Genomic DNA, 22,387 nt, shown 5'->3' on the forward strand with positions numbered 1-22,387 from the left:
GGGTGGGGGGCTGGGTGCTGGAGGGGTGGGGGGCTGGGTGCTGGGGGGGTGGGGGGCTGGGTGCTGGGGGGGCTGGGTGCTGGGGGGGCTGGGTGCTGGGGGGGGCTGGGTGCTGGGGGTGCTGGGTGCTGGGGGGGGGCTGGATGCTGGGGGGGGGGCTGGATGCTGGGGGGTGGGGCTGGGTGCTGGGGGTGGCTGGGTGCTGGGGGGGTGGCTGGGTGCTGGGGGGGTGGCTGGGTGCTGGGGGGGGTGGCTGGATGCTGGGAGCGGGTGGGCTGGGTGCTGGGGGGGGCTGGCTGCTGGGCTGGGTGCTGGGGTGGGGGCTGGGGAGGTGGGGTGCTGGGGGGGTGGGGGGCTGGGGAGGGGGGGTGCTGGGGGGTAGGGGGGCTGGGTGCTGGAGGGGTGGGGGGGCTGGGTGCTGGGGGAGTGGGGGGCTGGGTGCTGGGGGGGGTGGGGGGCTGGGGGGATGGGGGGCTTGGTGCTGGGGGGGGGGGCTCGGTTGCGGGGGGGGGGGGCGGGGGCTGGGTGCCGGGGGGGTGGGTGCCGGGTGGGGGGCGGGGGCGTAGCCTCGGGCGGGGCTCCATGTTGCGGTGTCGAGGCTGGATGCCGGGGGGCGAGTCTTTGTGCCGGGGGCGGGCCTGGGGGGCAGGGCTGGACGCCGGGGGGCGTGTCCTGCGCCAAGGGGCGTGTCCTGAGCCGGGAGCGGGGCCGCACTGACAATTGGAGCAATGACGGCCTCTGCTTGCTGCAGCTTGTCTTTCGGGGCTGTGCTGTTGTTTTCGGCTTTCGGGCTTTGTTCCGGTAAGTGACGGACTCCTCTTGAAAATGGAACGAATTTGTCATGACAGTGACTCAGTTGATAGCTGTGTGAACAAGAACAAAGTAAATTACTGCCCTTCACCCTCCCAGTCTGCCCCGATTTTCCAAGGATCTACTTCCCTCTGTTCCCCGCCAGTTCATATATCTGTCTAGATGCATTTTAAATGATGCAATCGTGCCCGCCTCTACCACCTCTGCTGGCAAAGTGTTCCAGGCACACTCTGCGTAAAAAACTTTCCACGCATAGTGGGCAGCACGGTAGCATTGTGGATAGCACAATTGCTTCACAGCTCCAGGGTCCCAGGTTCGATTCTGGCTTGGGTCACTGCGGAGTCGGCACATCCTCCCCGTGTGTGCGTGGGTTTCCTCCGGGTTCTCCGGTTTCCTCCCACAGTCCAAAGATGTGCGGGTTAGGTGGATTGGCCATGATAAATTGCCCTTAGTGTCCAAAATTGGCCTTAGTGTTGGGTGGGGTTACTGGGTTATGGGGATAGGGTGGAGGTGTTGACCTTGGCCAAGTAGGGTACTTTTCCGGGGGCCGGTGTAGACTCGATGGGCCGAATGGCCTCCTTCTGCACTGTAAATTCTATGATCTCCCTTAAATTTTCCCCCTCTCATTTTGAAATCGTGACCCCCTTGTAATTGACACCCCCACTCTTGGAAAAAGCTTGTTGCTATCCACCCTGTCCGTACCTCTCATAATTTTTGTACACCTCAATCAGATCCCCCCTCAACCTCCGTCTTTCCAACGAAAACAATCCTAATCTACTCAACCTTTCTTCATAGCTAGCACCCTCCATACCAGGCAACATCTTGGTGAACCTCCTCTGCACCCTCTCTAAAGCATCCACATCCTTCTGGTAATGTGGCGACCAGAACTGCACGCAGTATTCCAAATGTGGCCTAACCAAAGTCCTATACAACTGTAACATGACCTGCCGACTCTTGTACTCAATACCCCGTCCGATAAAGAATGCTGTATGCCTTCTTGACCACTCTATCGGCCTGCGTTGCCACCTTCAGGGTACAATGGACCTGAACTCCCAGATCTCTCTGTACATCAATTTTCCCCAGGACTCTTCCATTGACCATATAGTCCGCTCTTGACTTGGATCTTACAAAATGCATCACCTCGAATTTGCCTGGATTGAACTCCATCTGCCATTTCTCTGCCTAACTCTCCAATCTATCTATGTTTTGCTGTATTCTCTGACAGTCCCCCTCGCTATCTGCAACTCCACCAATCTTAGTATCATCTGCAAACTTGCTAATCAGACCACCTATACCTTCGTCCAGATCATTTATGTATATCACAAACAACAGTGGTCCGAGCACACATCCCTGTGGAACACCACTAGTCACCCTTCTCCATTTTAAGACACTCCCTTCCACCACTACTCTCTGTCTCCTGTTGCCCAGACAGTTCTTTATCCATCTAGGTAGTACACCCTGAACCCCATACGACTTCACTTTTTCCATCAACCTACCATGGGAAACTTTATCAAACGCCTTACTGAAGTCCATGTATATCACATCTACACCCTTCCCTCATCAATTAACTTTGTCACTTCCTCAAAGAATTCTATTAAGTTTGTAAGACACGACCTTCCCTGCACAAAACCATGCTGCTTTCACTGATAAGTCTATTTTCTTCCAAATGTGAATAGATCCTATCCCTCAGTATCTTCTCCAACAGTTTGCCTACCACTAACGTCAAGCTCACAGGTCTATAATTCCCTGGATTATCCCTGCTACCCTTCTTAAACAAAGGGACAACATTAGCAATTCTCCAGTCCTCCGGGTCCTCACCCGTGCTCAAGGATGCTGCAAAGATATCTGTTAAGGCCCTGGCTATTTCGTCCCTCGCTTCCCTCAGTAACCTGAGATAGATCCCATCCGGACCTGGGGACTTGTCCACCTTACTGCCTTTTAGAATACCCAAAACTTCCCCCTTCCTTATGCCGACTTGACCTAGAGTATTTAAACATCCATCCCTAACCTCAACATCCGCCAGGTCCCTCTCCTTGGTGAATACCGATGCAAAGGCTCTGGGGCTCAGAAGGGAAGGTGGGAGAATAGAAAAGCAATAGTAATAGGAGATTCAATGGTTTGGGGAATAGATAGGAGATTCTGTGGTCGCAAGCGAGACTCACGGAAGGTATGTTACCTCCTGGGTGCCAGGGCCAGGGATGTCTCGGATCGTGTCTTCAGGATCCTTAAGCGGGAGGGGGAGCAGCCAGAAGTCGTGGTGCACATTGGCACCAACGACGTAGGTAGGAAAAGGGATGTGGAGGTAATAAACGAGTTTAGGGAGTTAGGCTGGAAGTTAAAAGCCAGGACAGACAGAGTTGTCATCTCTGGTTTGTTGCCGGTGCCACGTGATAGCGAGGCTAGGAATAGGGAGAGAGTGCAGTTGAATACATGGCTGCAGGAATGGTGTAGGAGGGAGGGCTTCAGGTATTTGGATAATTGGAGAGCATTCTGGGGAAGGTGGGACCTGTACAAGCAGGACGGGTTGCATCTGAACCAGATGGGCACCAATATCCTGGGAGAAGGTTTTCTAGTACTCTTCGGGAGGATTTAAACTAATTTGGCAGGGGAATGGGAACCGGATTTGTAGTCCAGCAACTAAGGTAGCCGATGTTCAGGGCGCCAAAGCGTGTAGTGAGGCAGGGGGGAAGGGAACACTGACAAAGGAGAGTACTTGCAGGCACGGAGAAGGGTTGGAGTGTGTATACTTCAACGCAAGAAGCATCAGGATTAAGGTGGGTGAACTTGATCGGTACTTGGGACTACGATGTGGTGGCCATCACGGAAAGTTGGATAGAAGAGGGGCAGAAATGGTTGTTGTAGGTCCCTGGTTATAGATGTTTCAATAAGATTAGGGAGGGTGGTAAAAGAGGTGTGGGGGGGGGGGGGGCGGTGGCATTGTTGGGAGTTTTCTATCGGCCCCCCAATAGTAGCAGAGATGTGGAGGAACAGATTGGGAAACAGATTTTGGAAAGGTGCAGAAGTCACAGGGTGACTTCAACTTCCCAAACATTGAGTGAAAACTCTGTGGATCAAATAGTTTGGATGGGGTGGTGTTTGTGCAGTGTGTCCAGGAAGCTTTTCTAACACAGTATGTAGATTGTCCGACCAGAGGGGAGGCCATATTGGATTTGGTACTTGGTAATGAACCAGGGCAAGTGATAGATTTGTTAGTGGGGGAGCATTTTGGAGATGGTGACCACAATTCCGTGACTTTCACTTTAGTAATGGAGAGAGATAAACTTGTGCAACAGGGCAAGGTTTACAATTGGGGGAAGTGTAAATACGATGTTGTCAGACAAGAATTGAAGTGCATAAGTTGGGAACATAGGCTGTCAGGGAAGGACACAAGTGAAATGTGGAACTTGTTCAAGGAACAGGTACTACGTGTCCTTGATATGTATGTCCCTGTCAGGCAGGGAAGAGATGGTCGAGTGAGGGAACCATGGTTGACAAGAGAAGTTGAATGTCCTGTTAGGAGGAAGAAGGAGACTTATGTAAGGCTGAGGAAACAAGGTTCAGACAGAGCGTTGGAGGGATACAAGATAGCCAGGAGGGAACTGAAGAAAGGGATTAGGAGAGCTAAGAGAGGGCATGAAAAATCTTTGGAGGGTAGGATCAAGGAAAACCCCAAGTCCTTTTACACATATGTGAGAAATATGAGAATGACTAGAGCGAGGGTAGGTCCGATCAAGGACAGTAGCGGGAGATTGTGTATTGAGTCTGAAGAGATAGGAGAGGTCTTGAACGAGTACTTTTTTTCAGTATTTAAAAATGAGAGGGGCCATATTGTTGGAGAGGACAGTGTGAAACAGACTGGTAAGCTCGAGGAAATACTTGTTAGGAAGGAAAATGTGTTGGGCATTTTGAAAAACTTGAGGATAGACAAGTCCCCCGGACCTGACGGGATATATCCAAGGATTCTATGGGAACCAAGAGATGAAATTGCAGAGCCGTTGGCAATGATCTTTTCGTCCTCACTGTCAACAGGGGTCGTACCAGGGGATTGGAGAGTGGCAAATGTCGTCCCCCTGTTCAAAAAAGGGAATAGGGATAACCCTGGGAATTACAGGCCAGTTAGTCTTACTTCAGTGGTAGGCAAAGTAATGGAAAGGGTACTGAGGGATAGGATTTCTGAGCATCTGGAAAGATACTGCTTGATTAGGGATAGTCAGCACGGATTTGTGAGGGGTAGGTCTTGCCTTACAAGTCTTATTGAATTCTTTGAGGAGGTGACCAAGCATGTGGATGAAGGTAAAGCAGTGGATGTAGTGTACATGGATTTTAGTAAGGCATTTGATAAGGTTCCCCATGGTGGTTTATGCAGAAAGTAAGGAGGCATGGGATAGTAGGAAATTTGGCCAGTTGGATAACGAACTGGCTAACCGTTAGAATTCAGAGAGTTAACGGTAGGGTTCTTGGCAATGTGGAGGAGCAGAGAGATCTTGGGGTCTATGTTCATAGATCTTTGAAAGTTGCCACTCAAGTGGATAGAGCTGTGAAGAAGGCCTATGGTGTGCTAGCGTTCATTAGCAGACGGATTGAATTTAAGAGCCGTGAGGTGATGATGCAGCTGTAGAAAACCTTGGTAAGGCCACATTTGGAGTACTGTCTGCAGTTCTGGTCGCCTCATTTTAGGAAGGATGTGGAAGCTTTGGAAAAGGTGCAAAGGAGATTTACCAGGCTGTTGCCTGGAATGGAGAGTAGGTCTTACGAGGAAAGATTGCAGGTGCCAGGCCTTTTCTCATTTGAATTCAGAAGGATGAGGGGCGACTTGATAGAGGTTTATAAGATGATCAGGGGAATAGATAAAGTAGACAGTCAGAGACTTTTTCCCCGGGTGGAAGAAACCATTACAAGGGGACATAAATTTACGGTGAATGGTGGGAGATATAGGGGGGATGTCAGAGGTAGGTTCTTTACTCAGAGAGTAGTGGGGGCATGGAATGCACTGCCCGTGGAAGAACTTGAGTCGGAAACATTAGGGACCTTCAAGTGGCTATTGGATAGGGACATGGATTACGGTAGAATGATATAGTGTAGATTAATTTGTTCTTAAGGGCAGCACGGTAGCATTGTGGATAGCACAATTGCTTCACAGCTCCAGGGTCCCAGGTTCGATTCCGGCTTGGGTCACTGTCTGTGCGGAGTCTGCACATCCTCCCCGTGTGTGCCTGGGTTTCCTCCAGGTGCTCCGGTTTCCGAAGATGTGCAGGTTAGGTGGATTGGCCATGATAAATTGCCCTTAGTGTCCAAAATTGCCCTTAGTGTTGGGTGGGGTTACTGGGTTATGGGGATAGGGTGGAGGTGTTGACCTTAGGTAGGGTGCTCTTTCCAAGAGCTGGTGCAGACTCGATGGGCCGAATGGCCTCCTTCTGCACTGTAAATTCTATGATGATCTATGATTAATCTAGGACAAAGGTTCGGCACAACATCGTGGGCCAAAGGGCCTGTTCTGTGCTGTATTTTTCTATGTTCTAAAGTACTCATTAAGAATCTCACCCATTTCCTCTTGACTCCACGCATAAATTCCCTCTTTTGTCTTTGAGTGGGCCAATCATTTCTCTAGTTACCCTCTTGCTCCTTATATATGAATAAAAGGCTTTGGGATTTTCCTTAACCCTGTTAGCCAAAGATATTTCATCACCCCTTTTAGCCCTCTTTATTGCGCGTTTGAGATTTGTCCTACTTTCCCGATATTCCTCCAAAGCTTCATCAGTTTTCAGTCACCTAGATCTTATGTATGCTTCCTTTTTCATCTCAGCTCGTCTCACAATTCCACCCGTCATCCATGGTTCCCTAATCTTGCCATTTCTATCCCTCATTTTCACAGGGACATGTCTGTCCTGCACTCTAATCAACATTTCCTCAAACGACTCCCACATTTCAAATGTGGATTTACCCTTAAACAGCTGCTCCCAATCCACATTCCCTAGCTCCTGCCAAATTTTGTTATACTTGGCCTTTCCCCAATTTAGCACTCTTCCTTTAGGATCACTCGTCTTTGACCATGAGTATTCTAAAACTTACGGAATTGTGATCGCTATTCCCAAAGTAATCACCGACTGAAACTTCAACCACCTGGCGGGATCATTCCCCAATACCAGGTCCAATAAGGCCCCTTCCCGAGTTGAACTATTTACATACTGCTCTAAAAAACTCTCCTGGATGCTCTTTACAAATTCTGCTCCATCTACGCCTCCAACACTACATGAGTCCCATTCAATGTTGGGGTAGTTAAAATCTCCCATCACGACCACCCTATTGCTCCCACATTTTTCTATAATCTGTCTGCATATTTGTACCTCTACTTCACGCTCGCTTTTGGGAGGCCTGTAGTAAAGTCCCAACAATGTTACTGCACCCTTCCTATTTCTTAGCTCTACCAATATTTGCTCAGTGCTCGAATCCTCCATCGTGCCCTCCTTAATCACAGCTGTGATATCATCTCTTTTTTAAAAAAAATTCTTTTTATTCAAAATTTTTCAATAATTTTTACAAACCACTACAAAAAGAAAAACAACAAAAAGAAAACATAGCAATAAAACAGAAAACAACGTAACCATTTAACAATTTAACAAAACAAGGTGGGGTATCTGCCCTTTACAAATGAAATCCATCCACCGCCCAAGAACATATGGACATGATTTGCTGGGCTCCCTGAGCACCTCACACACCTGTCCTCCACCCCAAAGAACTTACTCATTCTCGCCCTTGTCATATGCGCCCAGTGCACCACCTTAAATTAAATCAGGCTAAGCCTGGCGCAAGATGAGGAGGAATTGATCCTGCCCAGGGCGTCAGCCCACAGACCCTCATCCAGCTCCTCACCCAGCTCCTCCTCCCACTTGCCCTTCAGCTCCTCCACCGAGGCCTCCTCCGCCTCCTGCAGCTCCTGATATATTTCCGATATCTTGCCGTCCCCTACTTTTGTAAGGGCCACAAAGAATCCAGCACGAGTTTTAAGGATACAAAGTAATAACATTTATTTACTATAACATATATACATAACAGTAGCAGTAACTTCCCTTGCTACATACTCCTTCCTGCTGGTTCCTGAACTGGCCAGCTTATTTATACTAGAAGTTTACTAGTGGTTTCTCCGCCCCCCTCATTGGGGAAGCTCATACTCCCACAGGATTGTGGGATAGTCATTAGTCCCCAACCAATGGTAAGTAGGCAGGTTATAACATCCCTCCCCCCCCCAAAGTCCAAGGAATACACCGAAGACCCTGGCGAAGGAGGGCGTCGGACTCGTTTGGCCGCAGGCCGGACGCCATTTGCACGCGGCGCTGGATCAGGCGGCGTGTAACGAGACGGAGACCGGCGCTTCCGTGATGAACGGCGCGGTTGTACATCCATGGCCCGTGGACCCGAGGATTCCCCCTCTGATGCATCCTGTGTCTCCATCTCGGAGTCAGAGTCTGCTGCCTCCGTCATGTCAGCGTCTCTATCTCCATTCGGTCCCGTAACGACCTGCGCAGGCTTCGAGTGAGGCACCAGTGGAAGATTGTGAGGACTACCTTCCCTTGTCTCTGGTCTCTGCGGCTGTTGAAATGAGCTCCGGGGGCGGGGAATCTTTTGAGGGGATGATCTTCTGGACCGAACGTGGTCTACATGTTTTCGCTGGAGACGACCCTGGGCTTGCACTTGGTAAGATATAGGGCCTGTTTGGCGAAAGATTACACCAGGAACCCATTGCACCACCAGCAAAATTCCGAACGAATACTGGGTCACCGGGCGCAAACTGTCGAATCGGACGATGCCGAGAAAATCCCTGTCCCTGCCGTTCTTGTGTGCGGCGTACTTTTGCGCCAATGTCCGGGAAAACCATTCTGAGGCGGGTGCGAAGTCTCCGGCCCATTAGGAGTTCTGCGGGAGCTACCCCAGTCACTGCATGGGGGGTGGTCCTGTACGTAATCAAAAAGCGACCCAGTCTCGTGTCCATTGATCCGGAAGACTGCTTCTTTAGGCCTCTTTTGAATGTCTGCACTGCGCGCTCTGCCAACCCATTTGAAGCCGGGTGGTAAGGGGCAGTGCGGATCTGGCGGATGCCGTTCATCTTTGTGAACTTAGCAAACTCCTCACTCATGAATGGAGTGCCATTATCCGTGACCAGCACCTCGGGGAGGCCATGCGTACTAAACGATAAACGCATCTTTTCAATTGTTGCGCAGGACGTTGTTCCCTGCATCTTATGCACCTCTAGCCATTTGGACTGGGCGTCAATTAGTAGAAGGAACATGGATCCTTGAAAAGGGCCTGCGAAATCTGCATGCAAGCGTGCCCAAGGCCGCCCTGGCCATTCCCAGTGATGTTGGGGCGCGGCCGGCGGAAGCTTCTGATGCTCCTGGCAAATGGAGCAGTTTTGGGCCACCTTCTCGATGTCGGTGTCGAGGCCTGGCCACCAGACATAACTCCGGGCCAACATTTTCATTTTGGTCACGCCTGGATGCCCATTGTGCAAGTCTGATAGTATCAGCTCCTGGCCTTTTTCCGGGACAATCACACGCGTCCCCCACAAGAGGATGCCGTCTTCCATGCTGAATTCTGACAGCTTGGAGGAGAATGCCCGCAACTCGCCTGGGAACTGTCTATGCTGCCCACCATACAGGACTATGTGCCGAACCTTTGACAGGACTGGCTCCGTCTGGGTCCACTCACGGATCTGTGATGCCGTGACAGGCAAGGTGTCCATAAAATTTAGGGTTGCAACCACCTCACCGGTCGTGGGGGTCGACATGGGGCCGGTCGATAAAGGCAATCGGCTCAGTGCGTCGGCATTTGCTATCTGCGTACCTGGTTTGTGCTCCAGAGAATACTCGTATGCAGCGAGCAACAAAGCCCAGCGCTGGATCCGTGCAGAAACAATGGGCGGTATTGGCTTATCCTCTCTGAAAAGTCCCAGCAGGGGCTTATGATCAGTCACGATAGTGAAATGGCGGCCGTACACGTACTGGTGGAAGTGTTTCACCGCAAAAACCACTGCCAGGCCCTCCTTCTCGATCTGCGCGTACTTTTTCTCCGCTGCAGTCAATGTGCGGGAGGCGAAAGCTATCGGTGGCTCGGCCCCGTTCTCCACCTTGTGGGACAGGACGGCCCCAAAATCACACTGGGATGCATCACATGTGACGAGCAAAGGCTTTCCAGGATCATAGTGGGTTAGTAACCCAGACGACGACAATTGTTGCTTTACCCGCCGGAAAGCGGTTTCTTGCGGCTGACCCCAAACCCAGGTGTGATTTTTCTTTAGCAGAAGGTGCAAGGGGGCCAGCGTAGTTGCCAGATTGGGGAGGAACTTCCCGTAATAGTTTACGAGACTGAGAAAAGAACGAAGATGCGAAGTGTCCGTCGGGGCGGGGGCATGTCGAATTGCACGCACCTTCTCTGCGACGGGGTGCAGACTTTCGCGGTCCACCCGATAACCTAGGTAGACTACTTCCTTTGCCTGAAATGCGCACTTTGTGTGATGTAAACGGAATCCAGCCTCCGAAAGGCGTCTAAGGACAGCCTCCAGATTTTCCAATTTCCAAATGTTCTTGCTCCGACGCCCCTGTAATCAAAACGTCATCTAGGTAGACAGCCACACGTGGTAAACCTCTCAAAATGCCCTCCATAACACGTTGAAAAATTGCGCAGGCAGAGGATACTCCAAAGGGCAACCGTGTATATTCATACAGGCCCCGGTGTGTATTAAATCGTTACATATGGTCGGGAGGCAGGGTCCCGCTCCAACTGCAGGTAGGCATGACTCATATCTAATTTTGTGAACGAGAGTCCACATGCAAGTTTCGCGAAGAGATCCTCTATGCGAGGCATTGGATATCGGTCGAGTCGGGAAACTGTATTCACTGTAAGTTTATAGTCGCCACACAAGCGAACTGTGGCATCTGGCTTCATTACAGGTACAATTGGTGCTGCCCAGTCAGCAAAACGGACGGGCCTGATAATACCCAAACTCTCCAAACGAGTGAGCTCCCCTTCTACCTTCTCGAGCAAAGCGTAAGGCACTGGGCGCGCCCGGAAATAGCGCAGCGTGGCTCCTGGTTCAACTTGGACACGGGCTACGGCCCCTTTTATTTTATATATCTGGGTATCGTCCTAGCACCTCAGTCAACCCTTCAGAAACTGTTTGGAGGATGTGCTGCCATTGCAACCGCAAATGGCGCAACCAGTCCCGACCCAACAGGCTGGGCCCATGCCGCGCACCACGATAAGTGGGAAACGCCCCTCCTGGCGTCCATAGACAACAGGGGTCATTTTAGTTCCTGCAATGTCCAGTGGTTCCCCCGTGTAGGTGGCCAACCTGGCCTGTGAGTCGGTTAATGTAAGGGTCTGTATACCCTGCTTGATGCGGTCGAATGTCCTCTGGGCGATCACGGAGACCGCTGCGCCAGTATCCAACTCCATCTCAAGCGGGTGGCCATTGACCCGTACTGTCACCTTAATGGGGGCCACACGGGGAGCTGCCACACAATGCAGCTGCAGGCAGTCGTCCTCCGTCTCCACGTCCTCCGGAGTAGTCGCTGCAGGTTCATCCACATGGAAGGTACGGCCTCTGGGCTGGTCCCAGTTACGGCCCCTGGGCTGGTCCCAGTTTTGGTCGGAAGGCCGGCGCCTCTGGCGTCCCCAGGACCGCCGTCCGCGACGGGGTCGGCGCCTACAAGTCTGACACGGACATGGCTCCTCATCCATTGGCTCTGGAGAAGGCTCCCTTCGGGGAGGAATGTCCGATGGCCACTGGCGTCGGTCCGGACGTTGCCTCGCCCAAGGTACCGCAGGAGTGCGGGGGGACGTTTTTGGACGGAAAGGGTTGCGCCCCAAGGCATGCACTTCCATTCCCTGTAGCTCCTGTACTCCTCACTCTGCGCTCTCTCGGGACAAGACTATTTGAATGGCCTTTTGAAAAGTCAATGTTGGCTCCGCTAACAACTTTCTCTGGGTGGCTGCATTGTTAATACCGCAAACCAAACGGTCGCGTAACATTTCTGACAAGGTCTCACCATAGTCACAGTACTCCGCAATCCTGCGTAGCCTGGATAGAAAATCGGCAAGGGATTCTCCAGGTAGTCCTCTCAGCGGCATTAAACCGGTAACGCTGGACTATTGTGGACGGGGTTGGGTTAAAGTGTTGCCCCACTATATTCACAAGTTCATCAAACGTTTTGGTGTCCGGCGCAGCTGGGTACGTAAGGCTCCTAATCACCCCAAACGTATGCGGGCCGCAGGCGGTGAGCAATATGACCACCTGGCGCTCGTTTTCGGTGATATTGTTTGCCCGGAAATAGTAACGCATCCGTTGTGTGTTCTGGTTCCAGCTTTCCAGCGCAGCATCAAAAATATCCAAACGTCCGTACAGAGGCATGGTATAATAGAAAACAACTTCCAACCTGTATCCAACAAAAATCCAGGGAGGTGGCTTCAGCAGTGTAGACAGCTATTCACTTTTACCTTCGCCGCCAGTTTTGTAAGGGCCACGAAGAATCCAGCACGGGTTTTTAGGATACAAAGTAATAACATTTATTTACTATAACATATATACATAACAGTAGCAGTAACTTCCCTTGCTACATACTCCTTCCTTCCTGGTTCCTGAACTAGCCAGCTTATTTATACTAGAAGTTTACTAGTGGTTTCTCCGCCCCCCTCATTGGGGAAGCTCATACTCCCACAGGATTGTGGGATAGTCATTAGTCCCCAACCAATGGTAAGTAGGCAGGTTATAACACCTACCTACATGCCCGAGACCACCCTGTCCTGTATCCTCCGGGCAGGCAGCAGCGGGAATTCCCCCACCTGCTTTTTCATGAACGCCCGAACCTGCATGTACCTAAAGGTATTCCCCGGGGGTAGCCCAAGTTTCTCCTCCAGCGCCCTCAGACTAGCAAAAGTCACATCAATGAACAGGTCCCCCAGCCTTTTGATACCCGCCCTGTGCCAACTTAGGAACCTCCCCGTCTATTTTACCCGGAACAAACCTGTGATTGTTCCGTATCGGGGCCCAGACTGAAGCCCTTGCCTCCCACCCCCGTGTCGTCTCCACTCCCCCCAGATCCCCAATGTCGTCGCCACCACCGGGCTCGTGGTATACCGCGTCGGTGGAAGCGGCAACGGTGCCGTTATCAGTGCCCCCAACCTAGTATCTTTACAAGATGCTGCTTCCAACCGTTTCCATGACGCACCCTCTCCCTCCATTACCCATTTCTGAATCATGGATATATTCGCTGCCCAGTAATAGCTGCAAAAGTTCGGCAGCGCCAACCCCCACCCCCCTCCCGACTGCGCTCCAAGAAGTCTCTTAACACGCGGGGTCCTGTTTGCCCACACAAATCCCATAATAAACCCGCTTGAAAAAGGACTTGGGGATGAGAATGGGAAGGCACTGGAAGACGAACAAGAACCTGGCGAGGACCGTCATCTTTACGGACTGCACTCTGCCCGCCAGGGAAAGCGGCAGCATGTCCCACCTCTTAATGGCTTCCTCCATCTGATCCACCAGCCGCGCTAAATTGAGCTTATGCAGGACACCCCAGCTCTTAGACACCTGAATGCCCAAGTAGTGAAAGCTCCCCTCCACCATCTTAAGCGGTAGCTCTCCCAGTCTCTTTTCCTGGCCCCTCGCATGTACCACAAAAAGCTCGCCTTTTCCAACGTTCAACTTATACCCCGAAAAGTCTCCAAAATCCTTAAGAATCTGCATGACCTCCCCCATCCCCTCCACCGGATCCGCAATGTACAGGAGCAGGTCATCCCATACAGCGAAACACGGTGCCCCCCCCAGCCCCCCCCACCCCCCCCCCCCCAGTTTCTAGACTCCCTCAACGCCATGGCCAGCGGTTCGATCACCAGGGCAAACAGTAGGGGGGACAGGGGGCACCCCTGCCTCGTCCCTCGATGTAATCTAAAGTACCCCGACCGCAGCCGGTTGGTCGACACACTCGCTACCAGGGCCTGATACAACAATTTGACCCACCCTATAAATTCCTCTCCAAACCCAAATCTGCCTAACACTTCCCACAGGTACTCCCACTCCACCCAATCGAAGGCTTTCTCCGCGTCCATTGCCGCTACCACTTCTGCATCCCCCCCTCCCGAGGGCACCATGATCACATTCAGGAGCCTCCGCACATTCGTATTCAACTGCCTGCCCTTCACAAACCCCGTCTGATCTTCATTGATTGCTCTCGGGACACAGTCCTCAATCCTAGTGGCCTAAATCTTGGCCAACAGCTTGGCATCCACATTAAGGAGTGAAATTGGCCTATAGGAGCCACATTGCAACGGGTCCTTATCTCGCTTGAGGATAAGCGCGATCAGAGCCTGCGACATCGTCGGGGGGAGGGTTCCCTTTTCCTTAGCCTCACTAAAAGTCCTCAACAACAGCGGACCCAGCAGCTCCGAGAATTTCCTATAAAACTCTACGGGATATCCATCTGGTCCCGGGGCCTTGCCTGCCTGCATACCCCCTAACCTCTTATCCAATTCCTCCATCTCAATCGGGGCCCCCAATCCCTCTACTCGCCCCTCCTCCACCTGTGGAAACTTCAGTTTGTCCAGAACTGCCTCACCCCCCCTCCGGGGGGTTCTGACTCGTACAATTTGCCATAAAAGTCCTTGAAGACCTCGTTAATCCTTGCCGAGCTCAGCACCGTGTTACCCCCTATCTCTAATTCCCCCAATATCCATGGCCGCCTCTCTCTTCCGCAGCTGATGCGCCAGCATCCTACTTTCCTTCTCCCCATACTCGTACACTGCTCCCTGTACCTTCCTCAACTGAGCCTCAGCCTTCCCCGTGGTTAGCAAGTCAAACTCCGTTTGAAGGCTCCGGCGCTCCTTCAACAACCCCTCCTTGGGGGATTCCGCATACCTCCTGTCCACCCTAAGTATCTCCCCCTCCAATCTCTCCCTATCCCTCTTCTCTCTGTGGGCCCTGACTGAAATTCGCTCCCCTCTGACAACTGCCTTCAGCGCCTCCCAGTCCACACTCACCGAAATCTCCCCATTATCATTGGTCTCCACATAGCTTTGGATACACCTCCGAACCCGCCCACAGACCTCCTCGTCTGCCAGTAGTCCCACGTCCATTCTCCACAGAGGGCGTTGGCCTCTCTCCTCCCCAGCCCCAACTCCACCCAGTGCGGGGCATGGTCCAAGATCGCAATGGCCGAATACTCCACCCTCTCCACTCGCGGGATTAGCGCCCTACTTACCACGAAAAAATCAATCCGCGAGTACGCCTTGTGCACATGGGAGAAGAAGGAAAACTCCTTCGCCCTTGGCCTGGCAAATCTCCACGGATCCACTGCCCCATCTGGTCCATGAACCCCCTCAGGACCTTGTCCGCTGCCGGCCTCTTACCCAATCTCAACCTAGACCGATCCAGTGCAGGGTCCAGGACCGTGTTAACCCTCCCTATTACCAAACTGCATGACTCCAGATCCGGAATCCTATTCAACATCCACTTCATGAACCCTGCATCATCCCACTTCGGAGCATGCACATTCACTAGCACCACCCGGGCCCCCTGCAATCTGCCACTCACCATAACATAATGACCCCCCCTTATCTGCCACAGTACCCGCCGCCTCAAATGCCACCCGCTTGCTCACCAAAATTGCGACCCCCCCCCTGTTCTTCGCATCCAGCCCTGAGTGGAAAACCTGCCCCACCCATCCTTTCCTCAGCCTGGTTTGATCCGTGATCTTCAGGTGCGTTTCGTGCAGCATGGTTACGTCTGCCTTCAGCCCTTTTTAAGTGCGAAAACACACGGGCCCTCTTGACCGGCCCATTCAGGCCTCTCACATGCCACGTGATCAGCCCCCCGAATAGCCATCTCCTTTTTTAGGCCAGCCACGTGCCCGCGCCTCCCACACCCTCCAGCCCCCCAAGCCGGAGGCTCCCCGCCCCAACTCTCTCCTTTAACATCGATTCCCCCTCAGTCAGCACAGCAGCATCCCAGCCCACCCCCCCAACCCCAGTCAAGCATCCGCTTAACCCCCCTACCCCCCCATTGCACTCCCGTATGTCAGCTGACTCATGCTGACCCCGGCCGTTCCCGCCTCCACCTCCAATCCCCCTGTGGGTTCCCCTTACAAATCTCCAAACCCCCCCCCCCCCTAAGTGGGGTAGAGAGTGTCCCCCCCCTACACCCCGTGTGAACAGAGAAAGAAAAACAAATCAAAGTACCGTACACCCAAACCACCAGCTTCAGGTGCCACCCCCACCATTTCGCGGGTAAACCGTGCTGTGATATCATCTCTGACCAGTAATGCAACTCCTCCACCCCTTTTACCGCCATCCCTATCCCTCCTGAAGCATCTGTACCCTGGGATATTTAGTTGCCAATCTTGCCCTTCCCTCAACCAAGTCTCAGTAATACCAATAACATCATATTCCCAGGTACTAAACCAGGCCCTAAGTTCATCTGCCTTACCTGCTACACTTCTCACATTAAAACAAATGCACCTCACACCACCTGTCCCTTTGCGGTCATCATCTCTTCCCTGTCAACTCTTCCCCCTAGTCACAATGAGTTTATTATCTAGTACCTTACTGGCTTTAGTTGCTGCCTCTTTACTGACCTCTAACTTCCTAATCTGGTTCCCATCCTCCTGCCACTTTAGTTTAAAACCTCCCCAACAGTGTTAGCAAAAGCACCCCCTAGGTCATTGGTTCCAGTCCTGCCCAGGTGTAGATCATCCAATTTGTAATGGTCCCACCGCCCCCAGAACCGGTTCCAATGTCCCAAAAATCTGAACCCCCTCCCTCTGGTGCACATCTCTCAAGCCACATATTTATTCTGACCATTCTTGAATTTCTACTCTGACTGTCTCGTGGCACTGGTAGCAATCCTGAGATTACTACCTTTGAGGTCCTACTTTTTAACTTATCTCCTAACTCCCTAAATTCTGATTGTAGAACCTCATCCCGTTTTTTACCTATATCGTTGGTGCCTATATGCACCACGACTACTGGCTATTCACCCTCCCCCTTCAGTATGTCCTGCAGCCGATCTGAGACATCCCTGACCCGTGCACCCGGGAGGCAACATACCATTCGGGAGTCTCGTTTTCAACCACAGAAACGCCTGTCTACTCCCCTTACGATTGAATCCCCTATGACTATAAAGCCCGGGGGTTTTCTGTGAACCAGCCTGATTTCTCTTACAGAGTCTGAGTTCCGATTTGGATCTTACTATGCCAGTCACATGGTGTTACAGAAAGAGCCTGCTGGAGCTGTTGTGTGGGGATACGGTGCAGTTGGAGGAATAATCAATGTGACAGTCTGGAGAGAAGACAGCATCTTTATTCAGAAGGTGACAGCAGTGAATGAAGGTAGGGAATATTGTCTCTGACTGTAGAATAATTTTATATAATTCATTTTCAGGATGTGGGCATCACTGGTTAGGCCAGCATTTTAATAATAATCTTTATTGCCCATCCCTAGTTGCCCTTCAGAAGGTGGTGTTGAGTTACCTTCTTGAACTGCTGCAGTCCCTAAAATGTAGGTACACCTATTGTGCTGTTGGGTAGGCAGTTCCAGGATGTTGCCCCAGCGACAGTGAAGGAACAACGATATATTTCCACGTCAGGGGGATGAGTGACATGAAATGAAAATCGCTTATTGTCACAAGTAGGCTTCAAATGAAGTTACTGTGAAAAGCCCCTAGTCGCCACATTCCGGCGCCTGTTCGGGGAGGCTGGTACGGGAATTGAACCGTGCTGTCTGGCTTGCCTTGGTCTGCTTTCAAAGCCAGCGATTTAGCCCTGTGATGGAGGTGAACCTCCAGGTGGTGGAGTTCCCTGGTATCTGCTGCTCTTGTCCTTCTAGATGGTAGTGGGTTAGGAAGGCGCTGTCAGAATGACACATCAAAGGTTGTGTAACTGAGATGGTGCTGTGCGATTGCGGAAGTTAGTTATCCCTGCGAGTGCCCCGGGCAGACCGTGAATCTGCCTGACAGCTTTGAATTTTTCCACGTGTTGTTCTATAACATCTTTAATAATGGCTTTTAACATCTTCCCTACGACAGATGTTAGGCTAATTGGCCTGTGGTTTCCTGTTTCACATCCTTTTTTAAATGAAGGATTAGCTTTAGCCTCGGCATTGAAATTACGAGACCAGTAGCGTCGCCACAAAGCTATCGTCTCCTCCATTAATTTTTTTAGACATTTAGAGTACCCAATTCATTTTTTCCAATTAAGGGGCAATTTAGCATGGTCAATCCACGCAATACAGACAATAAAGTGAAATTGAATCTATCGTCAAAGAAAACAGCTTCCTAACTATCAATCTTGTTCCATGACAGCTTCCTTGATTAGGATTCAGGTTTCGTTGCAATGTCCATTGGGCACTGTTTCTTCAAACAAGTCAAGAAGGGTGGCTCTGTAAGTGGCCAGTTGTCCATAGGCCAGAGTCTCTTATGCTCATACACAACAATTTGGTCTTTGCTTTTAGCCTTTGGAGGTGGAAAGCTTCCCATTAAATCTGCAGTCAATTTGGACCCTGGGGAGGAACTTGTCCTTGACCATGTCTGCAATCGTTGCGAGTAAGATGGAGAAAAGGGAAGCAGTCAATGCGTCAGCAATTACATTGTTTGGCAATTACATTATTAACTCAGTTACATTGTTATTTTCAAAATATTTTTATTGAAGTTTGCATTTTTACACTGTGCAAGAGTTGAATGAGAGGGTAACAATTTACATGTTCCTTTTCGCCCCCCCCCACCCCACCCCCTTTGCACCCCCTTCCCCTTTTCTGTTGTTTCCGGGTATTATCCTTGGCCATTTCTTTCCCCGTAGGTGGTTTGTTTGGTGTTTGTCTTATTTTTGTGGCTTTACGATAGGCCCTCTGGTCTCCACGTCAGTCTCTTCCTGGGCTCACCTTGGTGTCCTCCTTGGGTCTCTCCCCCCCTATTGCCCCCCCCCCCCCCCCCATTGCCCCCCCTGTTCCTGTCTGATTTAGGTGGTCCCTGTGCGTCCCCCTGCCCCCCCTCCCCCCGTTCCCAAGTTGTTGACTTGAAACAGGCCTTGGAACAGGCTGACGAATGGCCCCCAGGCTTTGTCGAAGCCTTCATCAGAACCTCGGATGGTGTACTTGATCTTTTCCAGGTGGAGAAATTCCGATAGGTCTGCCATCCAGTCTGCAGCTGTGGATAGTGCTGCTGATCGTCAGCCGAGCAGGATTCTCCGGTGGGCGATTAGGGAAGCAAAGTTCCATATGAAGTTCTGGCAGGTCCGATACCCTGAAGACTGCCATTCTCGGGCACGGATCCTCCCTCACCCCCATAACCTTGGACATTGCCTTGAAGAAGGCTGTTCAGAAACCGACACGTCTGGGGCATGCCTGGAACATGTGGCCATGGTTGGCCGGGTCTCTCTGGCACTGTTCACATTTGTCCTCCACCTCGGGGAAGAACCTGTTCATTTGGGTTCTTGTCAGGTGTGCCCTGTGCACCACTTTAAGCTGCATTTGGCTTAGTCTTGCACAGGAGGAGGTGGAGTTGGCCCTATTCAGTCCCCACCCTACTTGCGTCCCTAACTCTTCCTCCCATTTCTCCCTCGTCCAGTCCAGTAGTGAGTGTGTCCTTTCTAAAAGTCGTCCATATATTTCCCTGCAGTTCAGCTTTCCCAGACTGTCTGCGTCCATCCAGTAACTCCTCCAACATTGTGTATCTCGGGGCCCAAGATTATCTGTACGTCTCCTTGTGGAGAATGTTTTTAATTTTCACCTGTCAAAGTTCCTGTCCATTTGGTTGTTCCAGTCTCTCCTTCAGCTCTTCTAGGGTCGCAAGTCTGTCCCCTGTGTAGAGGTCCCTAACTACTAGTGTCCCCCTGTTCTGGCTCCACCTCTTAAAGTGGTGTCTAGCATGGCTGGTGGAAACCTGTGGATGCCGCAGATGGGGGCCAAGGTGGACATCTCGGTTAGGCCAAACTGCTTCATCTGGTTCCAGGTTCTTAGTGTTGCTGCTACCACAGAGTTTTCCTGGCAGGGATGGGAGTGCTGTCATGGCGAGGGCTCAGAGGGTCATTCCTGTGCAGGAGGAACCCTCCATCTTCACCCATTCCGTGTTTTGTTCCTTTACCCATCCCCTCACTCTCTCGGCCGTGGCTGCCCAGTGGTAGTATTGCAAGTTATGGAGGGCCAGGCCCCCCCATCCTTCTTCTCCTTTGCAGTGTTGTTTTGGGATTCTTGGATTCCCCCCCAAAAAAACAGGAAGAGGAACCTGGGAAGTACGTTTGCCTTGATTGTCTGCACCCTTGGAAAGCGGGAGTGCATCCCATCTCTGTCGGTCCTTTTTAACTTAATCCGCCAGACTGGTCAGATTCCACTTACGGATCCGTGTCCAGTCCCGGGCTATCTGGATCCCAGGTCATGGAATTTGTTTAGGGCTATTTTAAATGGGAGACCCTCCAGCTCTGCCCCTCCCCCTCTCGGATTCACTGGGAAAACTTCACTTTTGCCCAGGTTGTAGCCCGGGAAGGCTCCGCACTCTTCCAGAAGCTTCATGACTTTGTTCATGCCGTTTCGTGGGTCCGAGATGTAGAGGGGCAGATCACCCGAATAGAGTGAAACTCAGTGCTCTCTGCCTCCTGCCTTCTTTTTGGATTCCCTTGTAGCCTTTCGCGCCTTTCGCGTCTCACAGCGATTGCCAGGGGTTCAATTGCCAGGCGAACAGGAGCAGGGACAGCAGGCATCCATGCCTGGTGCCTCTGTACAACTGAAGGATTCAGGGCTGCTGGTGTTGGTCTAATCGCTCGCCTTGGGGTGTTGTACAGGAGTTTCACCCATGAGGTGAACCCGCCCGTAGCCAAACTGCTCCAGTACTCGACTCTGTTGTTTTTTCCCTTTTCGCCAGAAGATCTATGGTCTGGATCTTGGAGTATCTCCTGTCAACCTCCAAGATGGAAGGGATCCATTGCTGCCTAGCCACCCCTCTTCTTTGTCTCTGCACGACTTGTAGGCTAAAATGTCTCCCCTAATAACCACCTTCAGTGCCTCCCAGAACGTGGAAGTTGAGACTTCCCCGTTCTGGTTGTTAGTAATGTACTCGCCTATGGCCTGTGATGTTTTCTGGCAGAAGACCTTGTAAGCCAAGAAGGTCATGTCCAACCTCCAGGAGGGGCGTTGAGCACACACGTCTCCAACCTGCCATCCATGTAATGTGGAGCGTGGTTGGAGATTATGATCGCTGAGTATTCAGCACTGACTATTTCTGGAAGCACTGATTTCCCCACTACAAAGAAGTCGATGCAGGTGTAGACCATATGTATTGGTGAGAAGAATGAGAATTCCCTCTCGCCATGGGTCCACTGCCACCATCGGCTCCATAAACGTTCCCGGTTCCTAGCCATGCCTGTCTTTTTCCCCGTTCTGGTGTTTGATCTGTCCGTCAGTGAGTCCTGTACACAGTTAAGGCACCCCTCCCCCCCCCATGATCCGTCAGTGTGTATTTATGTCAGGGATTTCCGCCATGGTCTTTTTAACAAACTCCATGTGGTCCCAGTTGGGCACGTACACATTCACCAGGACTACCGGTGCCCTGTCCAGGACATCACTGACCATGACATATCGTCCCTTGGTCCGTCTTTGTTGCCGTGAATACTGTCCTCTTGCTTATCAGTATGGCTACCCCCCTTGCCCTCGTCCCGTAGCATGAATGGTAGGTCTTGCCCCACGCAGCCCTTCCTTACCCGCAGTCGGTCCTTCTCCGTAAGGTGCATCTCTTGGAGGAAAAGTAAGGAGGAAGACTATGTCGGCTTTTATACATTTCAGGTGGGCATAGACTCTAGATCTTTTCACCGGGTCGTTGAGTCCCCTAACGTTCCAGCTGCCTATCCTGGTGGAGGGTTTCTTTCCCTCACTTTTACTGCGGTATCAACCATACTTAGCTTGTGGATGCGCCCCTGTACTCTGGGGTTTTCCTTTATTAGGAGCGGATCCAAAATTGCTGTGGTCACCGTTCTCACCATGAGATCAGGCCCCTTCGCCCGGGGTTTCCCTTTGTCCAGGGACCACCCAACATGGTGCCAACCGTGAGTACGCCATGTGGGTGCGCCCCTACACTCTGGGATTCCCTTTGTTTCGGGACCCTCCAAAATGTCTGCTTGCGGTGCCATCAAGCCAAACCTGACCTGCCAAAGCCAATCTAAAGCCCTTCCCTTCCTTATCATGTTCTCCCCATGGTCCCGATTCCCCCCTACTTATCCCCCCCCCCCCCCCCCCCCCCCGCCCCCCCCATCCTTATGTTCCCTCTCCCAGGTGTTCCCTCCTTGCTGGGAGATGCACCACGGCCTCCCTCTCTTTGGTTCTTTTTGCGCTAGTTTTCCCCGCTCGTGTGGTGGTCCCCCCCCCCTGCGCTGATCTGACCCCCTCCCGATCAGTTGCAGTCCTCTCTGTCTCCCCCTCGCCCTCTTCAGCACTCTGCTGCCTTCGTCCCTTCCTTTCAATTATAATAATAATCTTTATTGGTGTCACAAGTGAGCTTACATTAACACTGCTATGAAGTTACTGTGAAAAGCCCTTAGTCACCACGTTCCGG

The 22,387-nt window shown here is 51.7% G+C and overlaps 1 protein-coding gene across 2 annotated transcripts in view; it reads left to right on the top strand.

Annotated features, from left to right (window-relative positions):
- The first annotated feature begins 657 nt into the window (after positions 1-657).
- Positions 658-22,387, top strand: part of siae (sialic acid acetylesterase) — a 187,218-nt gene continuing 165,488 nt past the window's right edge. For both annotated transcript variants that reach the window (XR_011937457.1, XM_072486869.1), the window contains exons 1-2: positions 658-801; positions 17,019-17,183. Coding sequence is in view for 1 of the 2 variants with exons in the window: in XM_072486869.1 (XP_072342970.1) it covers positions 729-801; positions 17,019-17,183 (238 nt within the window). In the remaining variant the exon portion in view is untranslated. The remainder of the gene's footprint in view (positions 802-17,018; positions 17,184-22,387) is intronic.

Source organism: Scyliorhinus torazame, chromosome 21 (genome assembly GCF_047496885.1).
Source record: "Scyliorhinus torazame isolate Kashiwa2021f chromosome 21, sScyTor2.1, whole genome shotgun sequence".
NCBI classification, from domain to species: domain Eukaryota; kingdom Metazoa; phylum Chordata; class Chondrichthyes; order Carcharhiniformes; family Scyliorhinidae; genus Scyliorhinus; species Scyliorhinus torazame.